The sequence below is a fragment of the Gastrolobium bilobum genome, unplaced genomic scaffold (genome assembly GCF_033153095.1).
Source record: "Gastrolobium bilobum isolate Gb01-03AN ecotype WA unplaced genomic scaffold, APGP_CSIRO_Gbil_v1 utg11974, whole genome shotgun sequence".
Classification (NCBI taxonomy): Eukaryota; Viridiplantae; Streptophyta; class Magnoliopsida; order Fabales; family Fabaceae; genus Gastrolobium; species Gastrolobium bilobum.
In genome coordinates, this window is record NW_026897182.1 from 163,167 (window position 1) to 179,547 (window position 16,381).

At 34.2% G+C, this 16,381-nt stretch overlaps 1 protein-coding gene across 2 annotated transcripts; it reads left to right on the forward strand.

Moving 5' to 3' along the window:
• Positions 1 to 3,058: 3,058 nt before the first annotated feature.
• On the forward strand, positions 3,059 to 16,218 carry LOC133304719 (mannosyl-oligosaccharide glucosidase GCS1). Of its 2 annotated transcripts, XM_061504767.1 has the most exons (22): positions 3,059 to 3,454; positions 3,556 to 3,629; positions 4,023 to 4,274; positions 5,095 to 5,269; positions 5,664 to 5,750; positions 5,886 to 5,954; positions 6,099 to 6,195; positions 6,601 to 6,683; positions 6,867 to 6,974; positions 9,542 to 9,663; positions 9,857 to 9,964; positions 10,060 to 10,133; positions 11,374 to 11,499; positions 11,598 to 11,665; positions 12,297 to 12,446; positions 12,578 to 12,628; positions 14,863 to 14,919; positions 15,031 to 15,180; positions 15,302 to 15,393; positions 15,492 to 15,601; positions 15,684 to 15,747; positions 15,836 to 16,218. In XM_061504767.1, exons 1-22 carry the CDS (start codon positions 3,158 to 3,160, stop codon positions 15,978 to 15,980), a joined length of 2,559 nt encoding a protein of 852 aa, XP_061360751.1. In that variant the 5' UTR covers positions 3,059 to 3,157; the 3' UTR covers positions 15,981 to 16,218. The 2 variants fall into 2 exon arrangements, with proteins under 2 accessions (XP_061360751.1, XP_061360752.1); XM_061504768.1 differs by lacking the exon at positions 4,023 to 4,274.
• The last annotated feature ends 163 nt before the right edge of the window (positions 16,219 to 16,381 follow it).

Below are 16,381 nucleotides of genomic sequence, written 5' to 3' on the forward strand. Positions count from 1 at the left end.
TTAAATTGTATTATAACCTCAAAAACTAAAACTTAATTATATAAATATTTTTATTTATACAATTCATAACCAAACCCACTTTATAGTTACCATTATAACTATCACATGTGTGTTAGGGACTCCTTTCAACCATTCGAAGCCGGATTATTGTTTTTAAATTTTCACGGCTCATGGGAGCCCAACTATCTAACATATATGTGTTAATTTAGTTTTTTTTTATCACATTTGTACGGCTTATATAATTAACGAATTAAAACTGATTGATTAAAAAAATGGTGAATATAAGCAATAATTTAACTTTTTAAGTTTACGAATCCAACTGTGGTTGAATGCTGATTAGCAGATGATAATTAAATATAATATTTAATATTATGTAATATATTAAGTAATAAATTATATAAATTTTAAAAATTAAATCAAGTAAAATTTTAAATTAATATAAAAGGTCATTTTTTTTTTTTGATAACATAAAAGGTCATATTTTATGTCATGCAGGATGAAAATCAGTATTAAAAGATTAAATAATAATAATTATTGATATGTGAGTCTTTATTTATCTAAAAATATATATTTAATTTTATACAAATAAAAACAAAAAATAACTATTAATCATTAATATAGTTTCAACCAACAACTTAAGTTTTTGAATTGAAATTATTCTTTACATGATATCAGAGTCGAGACATGACTAAGTTGTCATGAATTTAATCTTCACAACCCCATTCTATTAATAAAAATATTTAAATATTATATGGTTCTTTACGATAACAAATAATTGTTTTTATTGATTTTGGATGGACTCAGCCGATTATTAGATCATCTGATTTTCTGAGTTGCCTTACTGGTAATCTAACCAAATTTTCGATCCACCAGCCGCACCTAGTCTAATTTTTAAAACAATGTTATATGGTAACACATACTAAAGTTTGATTTTTTAAACATTAAATAAATTTAATTTAATGATTGAAATATCGTGTTTGATGTGTAACTAAAACCATTATTGTACAAGAATTAAAAACTATTAAATAGTTTTTTTATTTTCTAAAAATATAATTATGTTTGATTAAATTAACGTTTATTAAAATAATTCACTTAAAATAGTTTTAGTTGGTAAAATTGTGACACGTGTAATGAAAGAGTGCGAATTTTTCCGAAAAAAAATATTGTATAATAATAATAAATAATAAATTGGTAGAATTTAAACTTTGTTTTCCATTACATTTTAAAAATTGTTTGTGTGATTGTGAAGGATTCGTGTAAAACTTAAGTTGTTTAAAAAAATTAAGTAGTTTTTAGTTATTTAATGAACATTTAAAAACTGGATGGAGAGTTTACCAAAAAAAAAAAAAAAAAAAAAACTGGATGGAGGAATATTATCATAATTATTATTAAAAAGCAAGTAAACATTCCTTTTTTTTATTTATTTAGATGAAAGGTATACAGAATTTGTAAAAATCAGTTGATATTATTTCCCTTATTTGATTGATAAAAACCAATTAAAAAGACAAATAGCATGACCTACTTTGTAGAATGGAGTTAATGATGGGACCATGGATTGCACGTGATTGTCTCCTATAACAGAGGTAACAGAGACCACGTTCCTTGCATGAAAGCTATTACACCACTGGAAAAAGAATGCAGCCAACTACAAATCCACGACCACCATAAAGTTTAAACTATAATGTTTGGTTGTTTACACTCCTTAAAGCAATTAGAAACTCCCTCCAAAAAAAAAGAAACTCCCTCCAAAGTAAATGACCTTTTGGAATATTTTTTTCATAACGGAAAAGACATATAGCACCTGCCAAATAAGTTATGCTGTAACAGAAAATTTTACTTAAATTATTGCAAATTAAGAGGAAGGGTGCATAGGGTTTTTGGGCAAAGTATCTTCTTTGCACCCTATAAATAAAGTGGCCTCAAATAATTTTCCAAGTATGTTTCTCTTTAAGTAAACACCATAGTCACTTGGTACAAACATTGATTTGGGCGTTGTAGCGGCCTTTTTAAGTGCTCCATATCTAGTCTCTATCACTGGTGTCCACTGTTTGCACTGCCATATTTACAGGTAATTAACAATTTCATCAAAAGCTCATATTCTCTAAAATAAGCGTGTTTGTGATTAAGGACTGAGTATAAAATGACTAAATATTTTTAACTAAAATTATCTTAACATGTTTTACAATTCTACCGTAACCAATAATTACTATTAGATGGAGAGAAAATGAAAAAGAAGATAAAGAATGGCAAAAAAAAAAAATAGACTAGAAAAATAATTAATTTAAAAATTGTTTTCATGAAAATGCAGTTTTATTTTAAAATTAATTTCCATAAGTAGTCTCATAGCCGGCTCAAAGAGTCGAAGCTGGTGGGGATACCGGAGGGAGCCAACTCGTCTCAAAGAGATAATTAGGGTTGGGTAACTCCAAAAAAAATAAAATTAAAAAAATTCCATAAGAATCATTTTTAAAAATTTATATAGTTATTGAACACTATTTTTAAAAACTCGCCACGTTACATTTACATTCAACAAGTCAAATGAATACAAGTTACTTAATAACTTGTTTTAATTTGGTTAACACTTGATGAATAAGTAATCCCTACTGTTTACATTCACCAAAAAAAGAAAAAAGAAAAAGAAAAAGAAAAAGATTACATGAAAAAGCTCAAACTAAAAAATAATTGTAAAACAAATTTTGTAGGAATCAATTTAAAAATCTAAAATTAATTTTCATAAAAAATGATTTTTTTTTAAAATTAAATAATTACGAAATGCTTTGTATTTTAAAAACTAGCCCCCATTATATTAAATATATAGTTTACTGAAGTTACAAACCCCTCCGCACGAAGATTAAATGATTAAATTACCCAGTTCGGTTCAGAAATTTGAATTTAGAAGCCAGCCACACTTGGGCCTCTGGCTAAGACAAATTAGTATTAATTCGGCCCAATTCAATAATACGTTAGCTCAAACTTCGGCCCAAGTATAATTTCCATGGTCATGCATTGCCCGTTATTGGTGAAGTCACTCGTCTCCTTCCTTCGGGTTCTCTACTATTCACAGTGAAAGCTCCAATAGCACTTCCGACTCATTCACTACGCAAACACTTCCTTCACTTAAACCCATGCGGCACTGTGAATTTCTCATCGGCGAAAAATGACCGGAAGTGGAAGAAGAACCGTTCGGAATAGAGTGAGATCATCCTCCGATGCTGACGACGATTCTCTTCGCGAAAGGAGAGATAGGTTGAAGCGCCACAGAGTTAGGAGCAAATACGGAAGCTCCATTCCGATATTCAATAATGCTAATCTCAAAGTCGTGCTCGGTGTCAGCTTCTTAGCATTTTTCATCATCGTGTTTCTGATCCGTCACGTCGTCAATTCCGCCGTAGAATCTCAGCTGCCTCGCGCTGTGACGCCCTTTCCTGCGCCGAAGATAATGGACCTTCCTCAGGTCAACTTTCAAGTTCCTCCGTTATTGTTTTTCTTTTTATCCTTTTTGAGAATTAGTTGATTTTGGCGTGCGTGAATGAATTGGTATTGGTGTTGTCGCAGTTTCAAGGTCAGCACAAGGAGAGTTTGTATTGGGGAACTTATCGCCCCCATGTCTATCTCGGAATTCGTGCCAGGTATGATTTTATCGTCACTGAAATGGAACTGATATTTTTTTTTTCTTTATTTGGAGTATTTAGATGCATGAGGTGTATTTCGATAATTTATTGATAAAACCATGAGGTGTCCACACTATCTTCAATTTATTTGTTTGCGCTGAAATGGAAGCGGAGACTGTTTTGGTGGTTATGTCTTATACTATATACTGTTGATGATGTAAAATCTGAATATATTTTCAGTTGGTTAAAATTTGACTGATTTATGCCTGCAAATTGTGCATCACATAGAAAATTTGTGTGCCATGTCTGGCTTTGATTTTGTGTTCAGGATATCAATTTCAACAACATTTGACTCTGCAAGCATTCTCACAATTTTTTTGTTTGTTTGGGGGACGGGGGCTGTTATGTCAGGACTCCAAAATCTTTGATTGCTGGATTGATGTGGATTGGTGTGAAGGATGGAAGATATCACTTGCGACATGTTTGCAAACATGAGGATGGCCTAAGTACTTATGGTTGGACAAAGCATAATGGACGTGATTTTGGGCATCAAGTACTAGTTGACCATGGCATGACCTTGGCTACTGGGTTTTTAAAATCAAAGGGGGACGTTAGTGGTTATGGAGGCGATTGGGCAGTTCGAATCGATGTGCAAATTGATAAGTAAGTGATGTTAATGTTATTAACTTTGAATCACTTTTGTCACAAGTCAATTATCCCAAGAGCTTGAGCATTAAGGTGAAGGCACATGAATTAAGTTGTTAGGTAAAGACATGTGAATTATTTTATACTACATTTCTAAAATGCCCTCTCACTCAAAAGCCTCTGACAATGCACAAGCCCACCTTCCTTGTGCTGAAATTCGACTTCTTACTAGAAGAATAAGGGTGGCAAGTATCGAACTCTAGACTACCTAGTCAAGAGGCTTTGATACCATATTAGAATTTAGAACGAACATGGCCTAATTCCACCCCAAAGTTAGTTTTTTTTTTTTGGGAGGGTGGGGGGGTTTGCTTAAGACATTATGAGGAGTACTTTGGCATATACCTACCTGATGTGGAATAGTAACACACACCCCTCAAGCCCAAGACCAGACATTTGCAATTAGCTCAACATCAGGACTAGGATAGGCTTTGATACCCATGTCGTGAACCAATTATCGCAAAAGAAGACACATAAATGATTTTATATTACATCTCTAACAACTTTCATATAAGTATTGGGGAAGAACAATTTTCTTTTGCAGCTTTTCCTTAGTGGATAATAGCTGGTCTGTTACTCATACCACCCTTGTTAATTTAAATCACTTTCGCTTTTCCTGAATTAATGATAAGTTGATTACATGTAATCTAACAACATTGATCTTAATTTTCCAGCTGAAGTTTCTTATTGTTTCCCTGTATGAGTCTCTTCATCTCTTATTAATGCTCTATTTAGTGACTTTTATCTGTTGTCTGGCACTGTTCTGGTGGTCCAACCTCAGGTCTAAGTGGAATGAGGAATTTGGGAGTGGTGCCCAGCTCTTTTTCTACTTGGCTGATGAAGGTAGTAATGTTCTAGATGTAAGTAGAGAGAACCTCAACATTCATGAGGATTCTTTGCTCGCATCTGGCTCTCGACCGGACATTGGAGATTGGCAACTACATTTAAAATCAACGGTAATGCTAGAGAAATAGTGTTATGGTTGAATATTCAAGATTCTGTTACTTGTAGTCGCAGTACCACTGGACACTCTTATAGAGTTTATGGTTAGTTGCTGGTCATTGGCTTACACTTCCCTTCACAAGCATCCACGATTCCTGATTCCTTCTGTGAAACAGTTTAAGATTATTATAAACCTATGAATCTACACATTTTGAAGCAAACATGTAACATGCCCTTATTTAGTATTTTAACTACCTAAATGAAAATTTCCAGACCTCCTTTTTTCTTTCACCTTTAATTAACCCATACAAACCATTTCCTCTCTTGCCCTAATATAGTAATTGTCACTTTTGATTATCTGTAATCTTATGTCTGGTAGTTATTTTTTCTTTTTTTTTTCTTTTTCAGGATGATTTGGAACTGCATTATTCTGGATTTAACACTCCTCACTTTCACAATTTGTCTGATCTTGTTGAGGAAAATCTTGCATCGCAAGTATGTTAGGGGGGTATTTCAATTGAATTTATCTGATGATGTAATTTTAATGCAATGCAAGAGTCTATGGTTATGAATTTTTTTTATTTTTTGGATTTTGTCTTGACATCTCTGCTTATGTGCACGTCTTAGTAGATAAGAAAGCATGCTCGACTGCAGCTATCTGACTCATCAGATGATTCTCCAAATGTGTTCGTTTTTCAGGTAATAGAGCATATACACTTTCTGAGATCCATTTAACAATATTAATGTATATGAAAATATCTCTCCAACTACTCTTCAAAGAACCTTTTCCCTTATGGTTTTGCTATCTCCTGTGCTTCTCATATTTTTATATTCATGTTGTAGATTATTGGCGGATTTCCTTTCACAACAGATATTGTACTTATCTCTGGAACTGGTTCAGAAAGCTCAAGAGTAGAAGAGCGTGTCAGTAATCTTACAGGTTTTTTTTTTCCCACTTATACATAGAGTTTGACCAAAATATGGCATGTATCTTTATGCACTTTCATGAAAAAGGAGAACAAATTTAGTTCTTTTCTTTGTTGTAAGAGTTGGTCATTGCTCTGAAAAGCTGCTTCTCATGTTGATGTACATTATAGGGGCTTATACAATTGTGTTGCTCATTTGGGTTAATTAATGTTATGGCTGAAATTTGGATACTTTGATTTTAAATACATTTCTTTCGGCTTTTGGATTGTCTCTTTGGAAGATTTTGTGTTTAAATATTATATATTTTTAAGAGAACTAGGCTACTCTTTACTGCATTTTGTAGAATATTTTATTTTAATTGACCTGTGCTTGCTAAGTCAGTGTGTAATTGTTTGTTTGTTCTTCTGCTCAATGTTAGGCACCTCACTGTCTAATCAACTGACATATAAAGAACAAGCATTTGATGAAAAGTTTGAGAAAATTTTCAATTTGGCTGAGAAGGTACTATTTTTATTATCCTTGGACTTGTTTACTTTTTGTTTCACTTTCTCATATTCAATGATTTATTTTTCATCTTTGATCTTTCAATGTGTTCTAATCTCAAGTTTCATTTGTTTGAGTAAATTAATTTATAGGTTTATGCTTGATAGAAATAAATTCTTTATCATAGTAGTGTATTTCCAGGTGGATTCAGAATCCATATCTGTTGGAAAGGCTGCCGTTGGAAACTTATTGGGTGGCATTGGCTACTTCTATGGCCAGTCAAAAATTGCTGTTTCGAGAATCCCTAATGTAAGTTACTTCAGTTTGTTATTTTTAGTCCTTATTGAAGAGTATGTCACTCCTTATTAGCATATAACTTGACATGTTATTATCATAAATATGAAAGTAATCTTAAATATGCTTTATTCTTCTGTTGCTAAAGAAGAAATTTTAGAGATTAGAGAGAAAAAAAAGGTACAAGAACAGATGATTTTCCAACAGATATTAAAATGAAAAGAGAATAAAAAAACCCAAGACAAGCTAATTAACTAGAAATCATGCTTTGGACGTGTCATGAACCAACTATTCCAAAATCTTAAATTGTTAGGTGACGCATGAATAGTTTTATATTATATCTTTAAAATGCCCCTCACGCAAGAACCTTTTGGGTTTGAAACGTGGATAATGCACAAGCCTACCTATTTTGTGCTGAAATTCCGCTTTTATAGTAGAAGAATGGGGGTGGCAAGGATTGAGCTTTGGACCACTTGGTTATAGAGGCTTTGATACATTGTCATGAACCAACTATTCCGAAAGCTTAAACGGTTTGGTAAAGACACATGAATAGTTTTATATTACATCTCTTACAAGATCAACAAAGAAACCACTTTGAAATAGCTATTATCTGAACTCCATAAAATTACTAAAGAGAAAAAGACTATTTTATCCCACAACCAGCGTAAAAAAATTATCCTTTAAAATTGTGGCATATATCTCTAACCAAAAGCACCAAATAGCATCATAACATCAAATATTGCACACTGCCAATGTGCCTTGAGCTTTTTCTCTTAGTACCCTCAAATTAGAATCAACATATCAGAAAATGTTCCAAGCTCGTTGTACAAATTCAAGATTCGCCAAAAGTGCCAAAGCTTACACCACAAGTATCTAGCTATTGGACATGTAACACATATTAGGAGTGGGATTTTAATCGTGCATGTGAACTTGCAATATATCATTTGTATTAATTTTATGAGGAAACCCATAAATTGGTCTTCCAAAGACCATAGTGTCACCCCATCAGTTCTCCAAAGATTTTTGTTACCAAATTTGTCCTTCAAAGATCTAAAACATTACATTCTCCTTAGGGAGGACTGAAGTGGTGAGACAGAAGAAAGAATTTGGTAATGTTTTGTATTATTGAGGAACTAATTTGGTGCTGGAATGTTTGCTGGACTAATATGGTGACAAACTAATATTTGGAGGACCAATTTAAGGGTTTACTCTAATTTCATCATTACTTCAGTCCAAATAAAAGTTTTGATGAAAGATTTCAACTTAGGAAACCTTCGACTTCCAAAGTGAATAGCAAGAAGAAAATTCCCCCTTCTTAAACAGGAGAATAGGAGAGGTCCTGGAAATTGTTGGATCGAGCGCTTACCAATAGGTCAAAAGCTATAATTGTTAGTCGGAGCACAACTCTTTCTACTTACCCTGACTAGGTCAAGTGCCATGGTTCAATCTGACTCTGACTCACATCAGGCCTTGCCAAAGTAGGATGTTGGCTGCACCAACAACCCCCCCTCCCCCCTAAACGCCTGCCTTCTGCAAAGTGTTATCTTGGGAATTGAACACATCACTTCGACTATAATACCAAGTGTTGGATCGAGTGCTTACCACTAGGTCAAAAGCTATAGCTAATATTCAGGATGCAACTTTTCCTACTTACCTTTACCAATAACTAGCCCAAGCGCCATGATTCGATCTCGCTCCAACCCACTCCGGGCTGCCAAGGCCGGATATTGGCTGCACAAACAGAATATAATTTACAAGGCTTCACTCCCAAGGAGTCTGAACTCTGAAGTCCAAATTTTTGTATCTATTAATGAATAGGGATATATAGAATCAATCAAACCAATTGAAAGCATGTATCAGTCGGGTTTTATGGCAGGGGTAAGAAGTAGGAAAAGGTTTCATGTCACAAATAAAAAAAGAAAAAGGCTGATCCCCAGCCTCCAAGTTTTCGCAAAATCTGAAGCAAGAACAATCCCCAAACCTGAAAAAAAACAAACAAAAAAAAAACCAAGGAGTGAAAGAAGCAAACCTTTGTGACATAGATATCTGAGGACTAAAGTGAGTTGCATGGACTGTACCCCTCACATCGCCCCATTCTGTTGAATTCCACACTTGCGCCAAATTACCTGGTGCCATAGAGATTCTGATTCCAAAAGAAACCGCCACAACCATTTGGTAGGAAGGTAATGTTCTCAGACACAACTGTTGCCTTTGTATAGATCTATTTTTGTAAAATTTCTTCTGATAGAAGTCTAATTAGATGAGATGCCGTGAGACATTTATCTATCATTTAATTAATCTCTTTGCTGAAAACTCGGATTTTTCTTTGTCAGAAAGATGAGTTTTAGGCCGGAAAAGAGATCTGGTGTCAGTTGCTAGATCTATATTAATTTGCAGATGTATGCTTTATTACTCATTAACTTCTCATCCTAACAGTTTGGTTTTGATATTCCTTAATTAATTGCTGTCAGTGGCTTTAGTTTTCCTTTTTACACCGTCCTATTGCTATCCTCTGTTCTTTTAATTAGCTGTCAGCAACTTAGAACTCGGACAAATATGCAGTGGGTTGTTTTCCTTTGCAGCTTAGAGAACATCTTAATTATATATCATATTGGCCTGCTGAGCTTTACACAGCTGTACCAAGTCGATCTTTCTTTCCAAGAGGATTTTTATGGGATGAAGGTTTTCATCAACTTCTAATCTGGTTAGTTTCCTGTACTAATAATATCCTTCACAACTACTACCACCACCATCATCGTTATTATTGGTCTTGTTTGAAATTTAAGTGCAGATAAGTGTTGTATTTTCTTGACTGCACAAGACTTACTGGTATTATTTAACAAAAAAATCGTCTGGTCTGTAAATATGCTCTATTTGCCCTTATGCACATGAACCAGGCGTTGGGACATTCATATTTCATTGGATATCATTGGACACTGGTTAGATTTGATGAATATTGATGGATGGATACCACGTGAACAAGTTCTAGGGGCTGAAGCACTGAGGTTTGCTACAAAACATTTTATTCAAATGGTTGCAGTAAATTTAAAATTTTTAGCAGTCCTATTGACATAAATTCTTCTGTACTTGCAACTTGCAGTAGGGTTCCAGAGGAATTTGTTCCTCAGTATCCAACAAATGGAAATCCTCCAACTCTGTTTTTAGCATTAAATGGTATATGTTAATGTTCCTTTTCTATTTTGTCCTTTTATATTCTCCTTTTTATTTATATATTTTGTTAGTTACGAGAATCATTATTTCGAAAAGAAGGCAACAAATATGTTCCAATTATTGAGTTCAAGCAAGCCATAGCTTAAGCCTTAAGGTTAGGCTGTATGTGTTAGGTTTTCCTCTTCGTTGAGGGACGATAATGAGCAACTTCCTGCCTGTTTATTTTTTTGTCTCTTCTGTGTTAATGTATCCTTGTAAACTCTCTTTGCATATTCTTGATTTAACTTTGAAATCATGCATAATTGACCTAGATTTGATGATACTTGAGATGTTTCTGAGTAATAAATTTATGGAGACAGTTTGACACTTTATATACATTATATCTATAAATATGAATTTAAAACAGAAGCACGTTTAACGGTGATGTTGAATACATGTTGAAATATCTTGGGGCTGCTGGAAGGCAATCATTTAGCTTTGATGCTATTTTCGTTACTTGAATTGTTTTAGAAATTATTTAATGCGTAAAATAACTTGAGAATGAAGGTAGATTTATATGATCATATCAACATCAACATCAACAATACATTTATCCCAAACTAAATCGGGTCGGTGGTAGATGAGACCAAATGAAAGATAAGAAGAAATTGAAAAAAAAATAAAAATAAAAATAAAAATAAAAATAAATTTGTGTATATATATATAAAGAGGTAAACAATTAAAAGAGAAAGTATATTAAGGTAAACTAAAGATAGAGATATATAGGAAGGAAAAAAGAGAGTAAGAAAGTAAGACCAAAAAAAAAAAATAGATGGGGAAGGGGAAAAGAGAGAAAGGAAAAGAAGGGGAAAATAAGGATAGGGAGAGAGATGAAGAGAAAAACACTAAAAAGGGACTATATGGAACATAAGAATAACAACGGGTTTAACCCTCCACCATTCTTATAGCTTTTTTCCATTTTGTCCTTATACACATCGTTCGCCAATCTATATCCCAATCCATCAAGTCTTGTTTTACTACCTTCTTCCAAGTAAGTTTCGGTCTACCTCTACCTCTCTTTGATCATATAGGACATGAAAATTCTATAAAGCATATAAAAGTTATTGGCCCCTGTTTTACACAGCTATGTTGTAGTAACGTACATTCTTTTATTTCTGTATATTCCTTGGCCTCTTCCCCCCCCCCTCTCCCCATCCTTTTCTTTTATGTCCTAATCAAAGTGGTTAAAAATCTGTTTTTCTAGATATAATTAATGGCTTGAAGAATAAAGAATTTACTTCAATAGAAAGAAGTGAGATCTCTCTGTTCCTGGAGCGTGCCTTTGTTCGATTGGAAGCATGGTTCCAATGGTTCAATACAACTCAGTCAGGTATGTGCTATAATGCATGGATGGGGTCCGCCTTTAGTGCTGGAAATAGATTGTGTTCCTATCTGACCTATTTTTTTTATCATGACTTTTTAACACAGGGAATCAGATGAGCAGCTACTATTGGCATGGACGGGACAATAGGACAATGCGTGAGTTAAATCCCAAGGTTCTAATATGCATTCTTAGTACATTTATTTTAATTTCCTTCTGTAGTTATCTACAATTTCAATCTAAACAATGTAGGTAGCTCAGAAGATTAACTTGACCAAAACACCTTTAAGGAACCAATTTAATCCATAAATTTAAGCTTTTAGGCGAAGGCCACAATTATGGTTTTATATTATATTGTTTTTAACAACAACCTTGGGCATCTTCAAACAGAAGCTAATGTTAAGGCAACCACGATTGAGATTTATTGATAGATTGCTATTACAGCTAGCCAGTAGATCTGCAAACACTTGTTCTATATTTCTTTTCACTTTTGGCTATTGGTGATCAATATGTTTCTTGGTGGTACCAACAGAATACAACAGGACTTTTTCTTTGAGAAAAATTGAGCCTATTGGATGGTTTTCTCTGTTGTTACTAGAAACTAGAACTAGAAACTAGGCAGTCATAAAAATTGGCCCTGGATGAGTCTAGAACCTGAATTCTGACTTGCAGTTATTGTTTTTTGATGTATTACATCCAAATATCACATAATGCAGCCTTCAGTTTTATGTTGGTCGATTATGACACAGCTTTCCTTATAAATGAAGACACATGCTCCAAGCTAACATTATTTCTGGCATTTTCAGACACTGTCCTCTGGGTTGGATGATTATCCACGTGCTTCACACCCAAGTGCAGATGAACGTCACTTGGATCTTAGATGTTGGATGTTGTTTGCAGCAGATTGTATGCATTCCATTGAAGAACTGTTGGATAAGGAAACCAAACCTGGCAGGGTAAATTTTGAAAAATAAATTCGACAGTATTGTAGTTATGCATTATAAATTTTAGATACCAAGTAGGGAAATGTAGGCAGCAGAAAGTTAAATTACTGAATTTAATTGACAAATTGAATGAAATGATGCAGAATTATGGTTATACTGCTAAATTGCTATCAGATCATGAGTTACTGAACCAGGTATTTACCTTTGCTCCCTTCTCCCTTTCTTCGGAGCTGTTGTAAACCTTGATATTTCATTATGCATCTCTGCTGTTGGTGATGCAGCACTGGTACAGGAGCATAAGTCAGTGAAGATAAAGAGGATAGAGGAAAAAGGGAGGAAGAAAGAGAAAAGAAAACTTAGCACATACAGTTACAGAATTAGAGATAACATGAAAAACGAATTACTATTTTCTGGAAAAGAAAACTTTTTGATATCCTTGTTAAGAAGACTATGTCATAACTTATTTATTTATTTTGTTAGTTTTCCAATTTGGAAAACAATATTTTGCCTACTTTTTTTCGTACAACATAGAATCATAGATAACAAAAATGAGTCTCACCTGAGTGGAGCTGTTAGGCCCAATAAGAATAAGGATAGGAGAATTTGGAGGGCATATTTCAGGAGGAATAAACTGTAGTTAGTTTGTTATAAGAGCTACTTTGGGTGGTTAGGAGTAGGGGTGAAAGTGGGCTGGGCCAAGCTTTGCCCCGAAAAGTCCAAGCCTACGCCAAAAAATTTCAATTTGGCCCGGCCCAAACCTAGTACGAGTCTAACTGTTAGCCTGCCTTGGCCGTTTATAAAAAAAAATAAAAAAATGGTCTGGCCTAGCCCGTTAGCCTGTTAATTTCTAACTTCCAAGTAGAACCATGAATCAACTTTACAAAATACTCAAATTCTGTTGCTAAACCAAAAATCATAATTTCAACGTCCATACAGAATCATGAATCACAAAAAAACTCATAGAATCTGCATTTAAGTCATTTTCAAAAGCAAAATGCTAAAACTAAATAACTTATATTTCATGAGATCCAACAAACAAATCCATACTATGTAAATTAAAATAACTACATGAATCCAACAAACACATCACGATGCTTGTAGTAAGTATAACCTCTCCCAAAAATATTTTAATATATTCATATACACAATCTAACATGTTGAGATGTTGGTTCCTCTTATATAAGAAATAAAGTTAGACTTCTATTAAAATATAATCGAATATAATTAAGTTATAAATAATTGCAATTGATTAAATTTATATCTTTTGTTTTTTCTTCAAGGCATACTTACTCTATTTTATTTTATTTAAAATAAGTAGTACAATATAGGCCGGCCTGTAGGCTTATAGGCCAGACCTTGTGAAAATGGGCCTACGGCCTTTTTATTAAACAAGCTTTTTCAAGGCTCAAGCCCGACCCATCTTACGAAATATACTAGGTCAGATCTGGCCTGACGTAGGCCGAGCCGTAGGCCCCTGTAGGCCGGCCCGATCCAGTTTCACCCCTAGTTAGGAGTTAGGTAGCTAAATAGGGGGAAACAAACTGTAGATAGGATCAATTTGGATAAAATTAACAAATTGAGATATTCTCATTGGAGGAAGGGGATACCCCCTTGTTAGAGGACCAGCCCTCTTGTGATTCACATTTTCTTTATCTCATTTCTGTTTTAATTCTTCTCATTCACTCTCGTTCTTTCTCTTTCTTTAACATTGCAGAACTGGAGAACCTAATCTAGGCCTTCTCCATGTTCACTATTATGAAATTATTGAGGAATGCGAATTTCTTAAGCAGCCCCTGCACATATATGAAACCTTTTATTATGAACGCATTGCATTGCATGCACATGGATTATTTTTCGAATGCTTTCTCTTGGCAATTGAAATTTCCAACCGTGCTTCCTGTATATAGTAGTCTAAGGAAGATTCTGTGTGTTTATCATGGATATTTGATGCAGTTTGATATGGAGATGATTATATGATTTTCCTTTTCTTTTTACATGGTTTTTTATAAAAGAAAATTGAAAGCAAACCATGCAGATGACTTTCATCAAATGTTTGCTTGGTGAAACTAGAGTCAACCGGTGCTTCCATAATCATGTTCATGCATTTTTATCAAATGTTAGCATGGTGACACTATAAGGGGAACCTTGGCACAATGATTGGTGTTGCCGCCATATAACCCAGAGGTTACAAGTTCGATTCATGTAATCAGCCCCTAAGAGAAAGTTTAGCTAACATATCAGAAGGATAAAACGTATCTCTAATAGCCTCTTGCAAATGCAAGGTAAGGCTGCTGCCTTCTCTAGATCGTGCGGATAATGAGAGCTTTGTAGCACCAAGCTGCCCTTTGTTTGCATGGTGATACTAGAGAGTCAATTCGTTGCTACTATAATTTTATCCGTGCCTAATTTGTGCTTGATGTCTTTACAGATGCATTTTGATGATGCATATGGTGCCTACTTTGATTTTGGAAATCATACAGAAAAGGTATACAGTCTAGTTATTTATGTTTAGTATTAGTATGCAAATTGTTGCAAGATTAACAGAAAAGGTACAAGTCTGAGAATGAGATTTTCTTTACATGCTTAACCTTGATAGGTTCAACTTAAGTGGAAAGAAATGGAGGTAGGACAAAATTATGATGCTCGCCAGCTTGTCCGGGATGTTTTGGAGAGGCCTGTGTTGAGATTGGTTCCTCACATTGGTTATGTGAGTTTGTTCCCGTTCATGGGGAGGATCATTCCATCTGTAAGTAATATACGTTAATTCTGAATTTCATGATTTTTATGTTAAGAAATACAAAGTTGTTATTCCTTGTTTGAATGATTTCACAATTAGATGCATATTTTAATATTACTGTCTCATCCAGGGATCATGGATTCTGGAAAAGCAGCTTGAACTCATTTCAAATCGCAGCCTCTTATGGACTGACTATGGACTACGTTCTCTTGCCAAAACAAGGTCTGCAACCTATGTTCAAATGCATTTTTAATGGATTTAATTCGAGTGACCTTATTCGACATAATAGTGAACCAAAAATAATATTTTTTATTCCTCAGTTCCTTGTACATGAAACGCAACACAGAGCATGACCCTCCATATTGGAGAGGTCCAATTTGGATAAACATGAATTACAGAATTCTTTCAGCTCTCCACCATTACTCCAAAGGTAGCCAGGGAATGGGTTGAATAAATAATATTCCATTTTATTCATACCTTCTGCAAACTAATATTTGGGTTGAATGTTCCAGAGAATGGGCCATATCAGGATAGAGCTAAAGTTATCTACGAAGAATTGAGAAGCAATTTAATTAGGTATTGTTTGATTTTGTTTGGTACTGTTGCAATCTTGTTGAAAGATATTGGTTGGTTTCTTGAACAATATTTTCCCATCTTACTGCAGAAATATAGTACGCAATTATCAACAGACTGGATTTTTGTGGGAACAGTACGATCAGATTAAGGGTAAAGGAAAAGGGACACATCCATTTACAGGTTGGACGTCGCTTGTAGTATTAATCATGGCGGAAGCATATGACAAAATTTAGGATAAAAACAGCATGGAGACCATATGACATATCCCTCTTGCTCCCTTCTCGTCCTTCATCCGTGAGTACCAACTAAAGGAGAAACTGGCGTTCAACGTTGTAGTGAAAATATTAAATTTTATAGATTCTAGTTAATGTTTTAGTTTCTGAAGCCTCCCAAATCCTATTATGATGGATGAGGAACAGATCATATGTGCTTGGTAGAAATTTCAAAATTCTCTAATCAAATTCCATCCTAGCTAGAGTACCGGAACGTTGAATGTGGAACGCATCCCATCCCTTATTTGATAAACGTTACGTTACGAATAATTCATACTGCTGTTGTTTTATAACCTGTACTACTAAGCACCAACATTCCTTCCCCGGCATTTTTTATATCCTCAAATATGTTACTCTCAAAG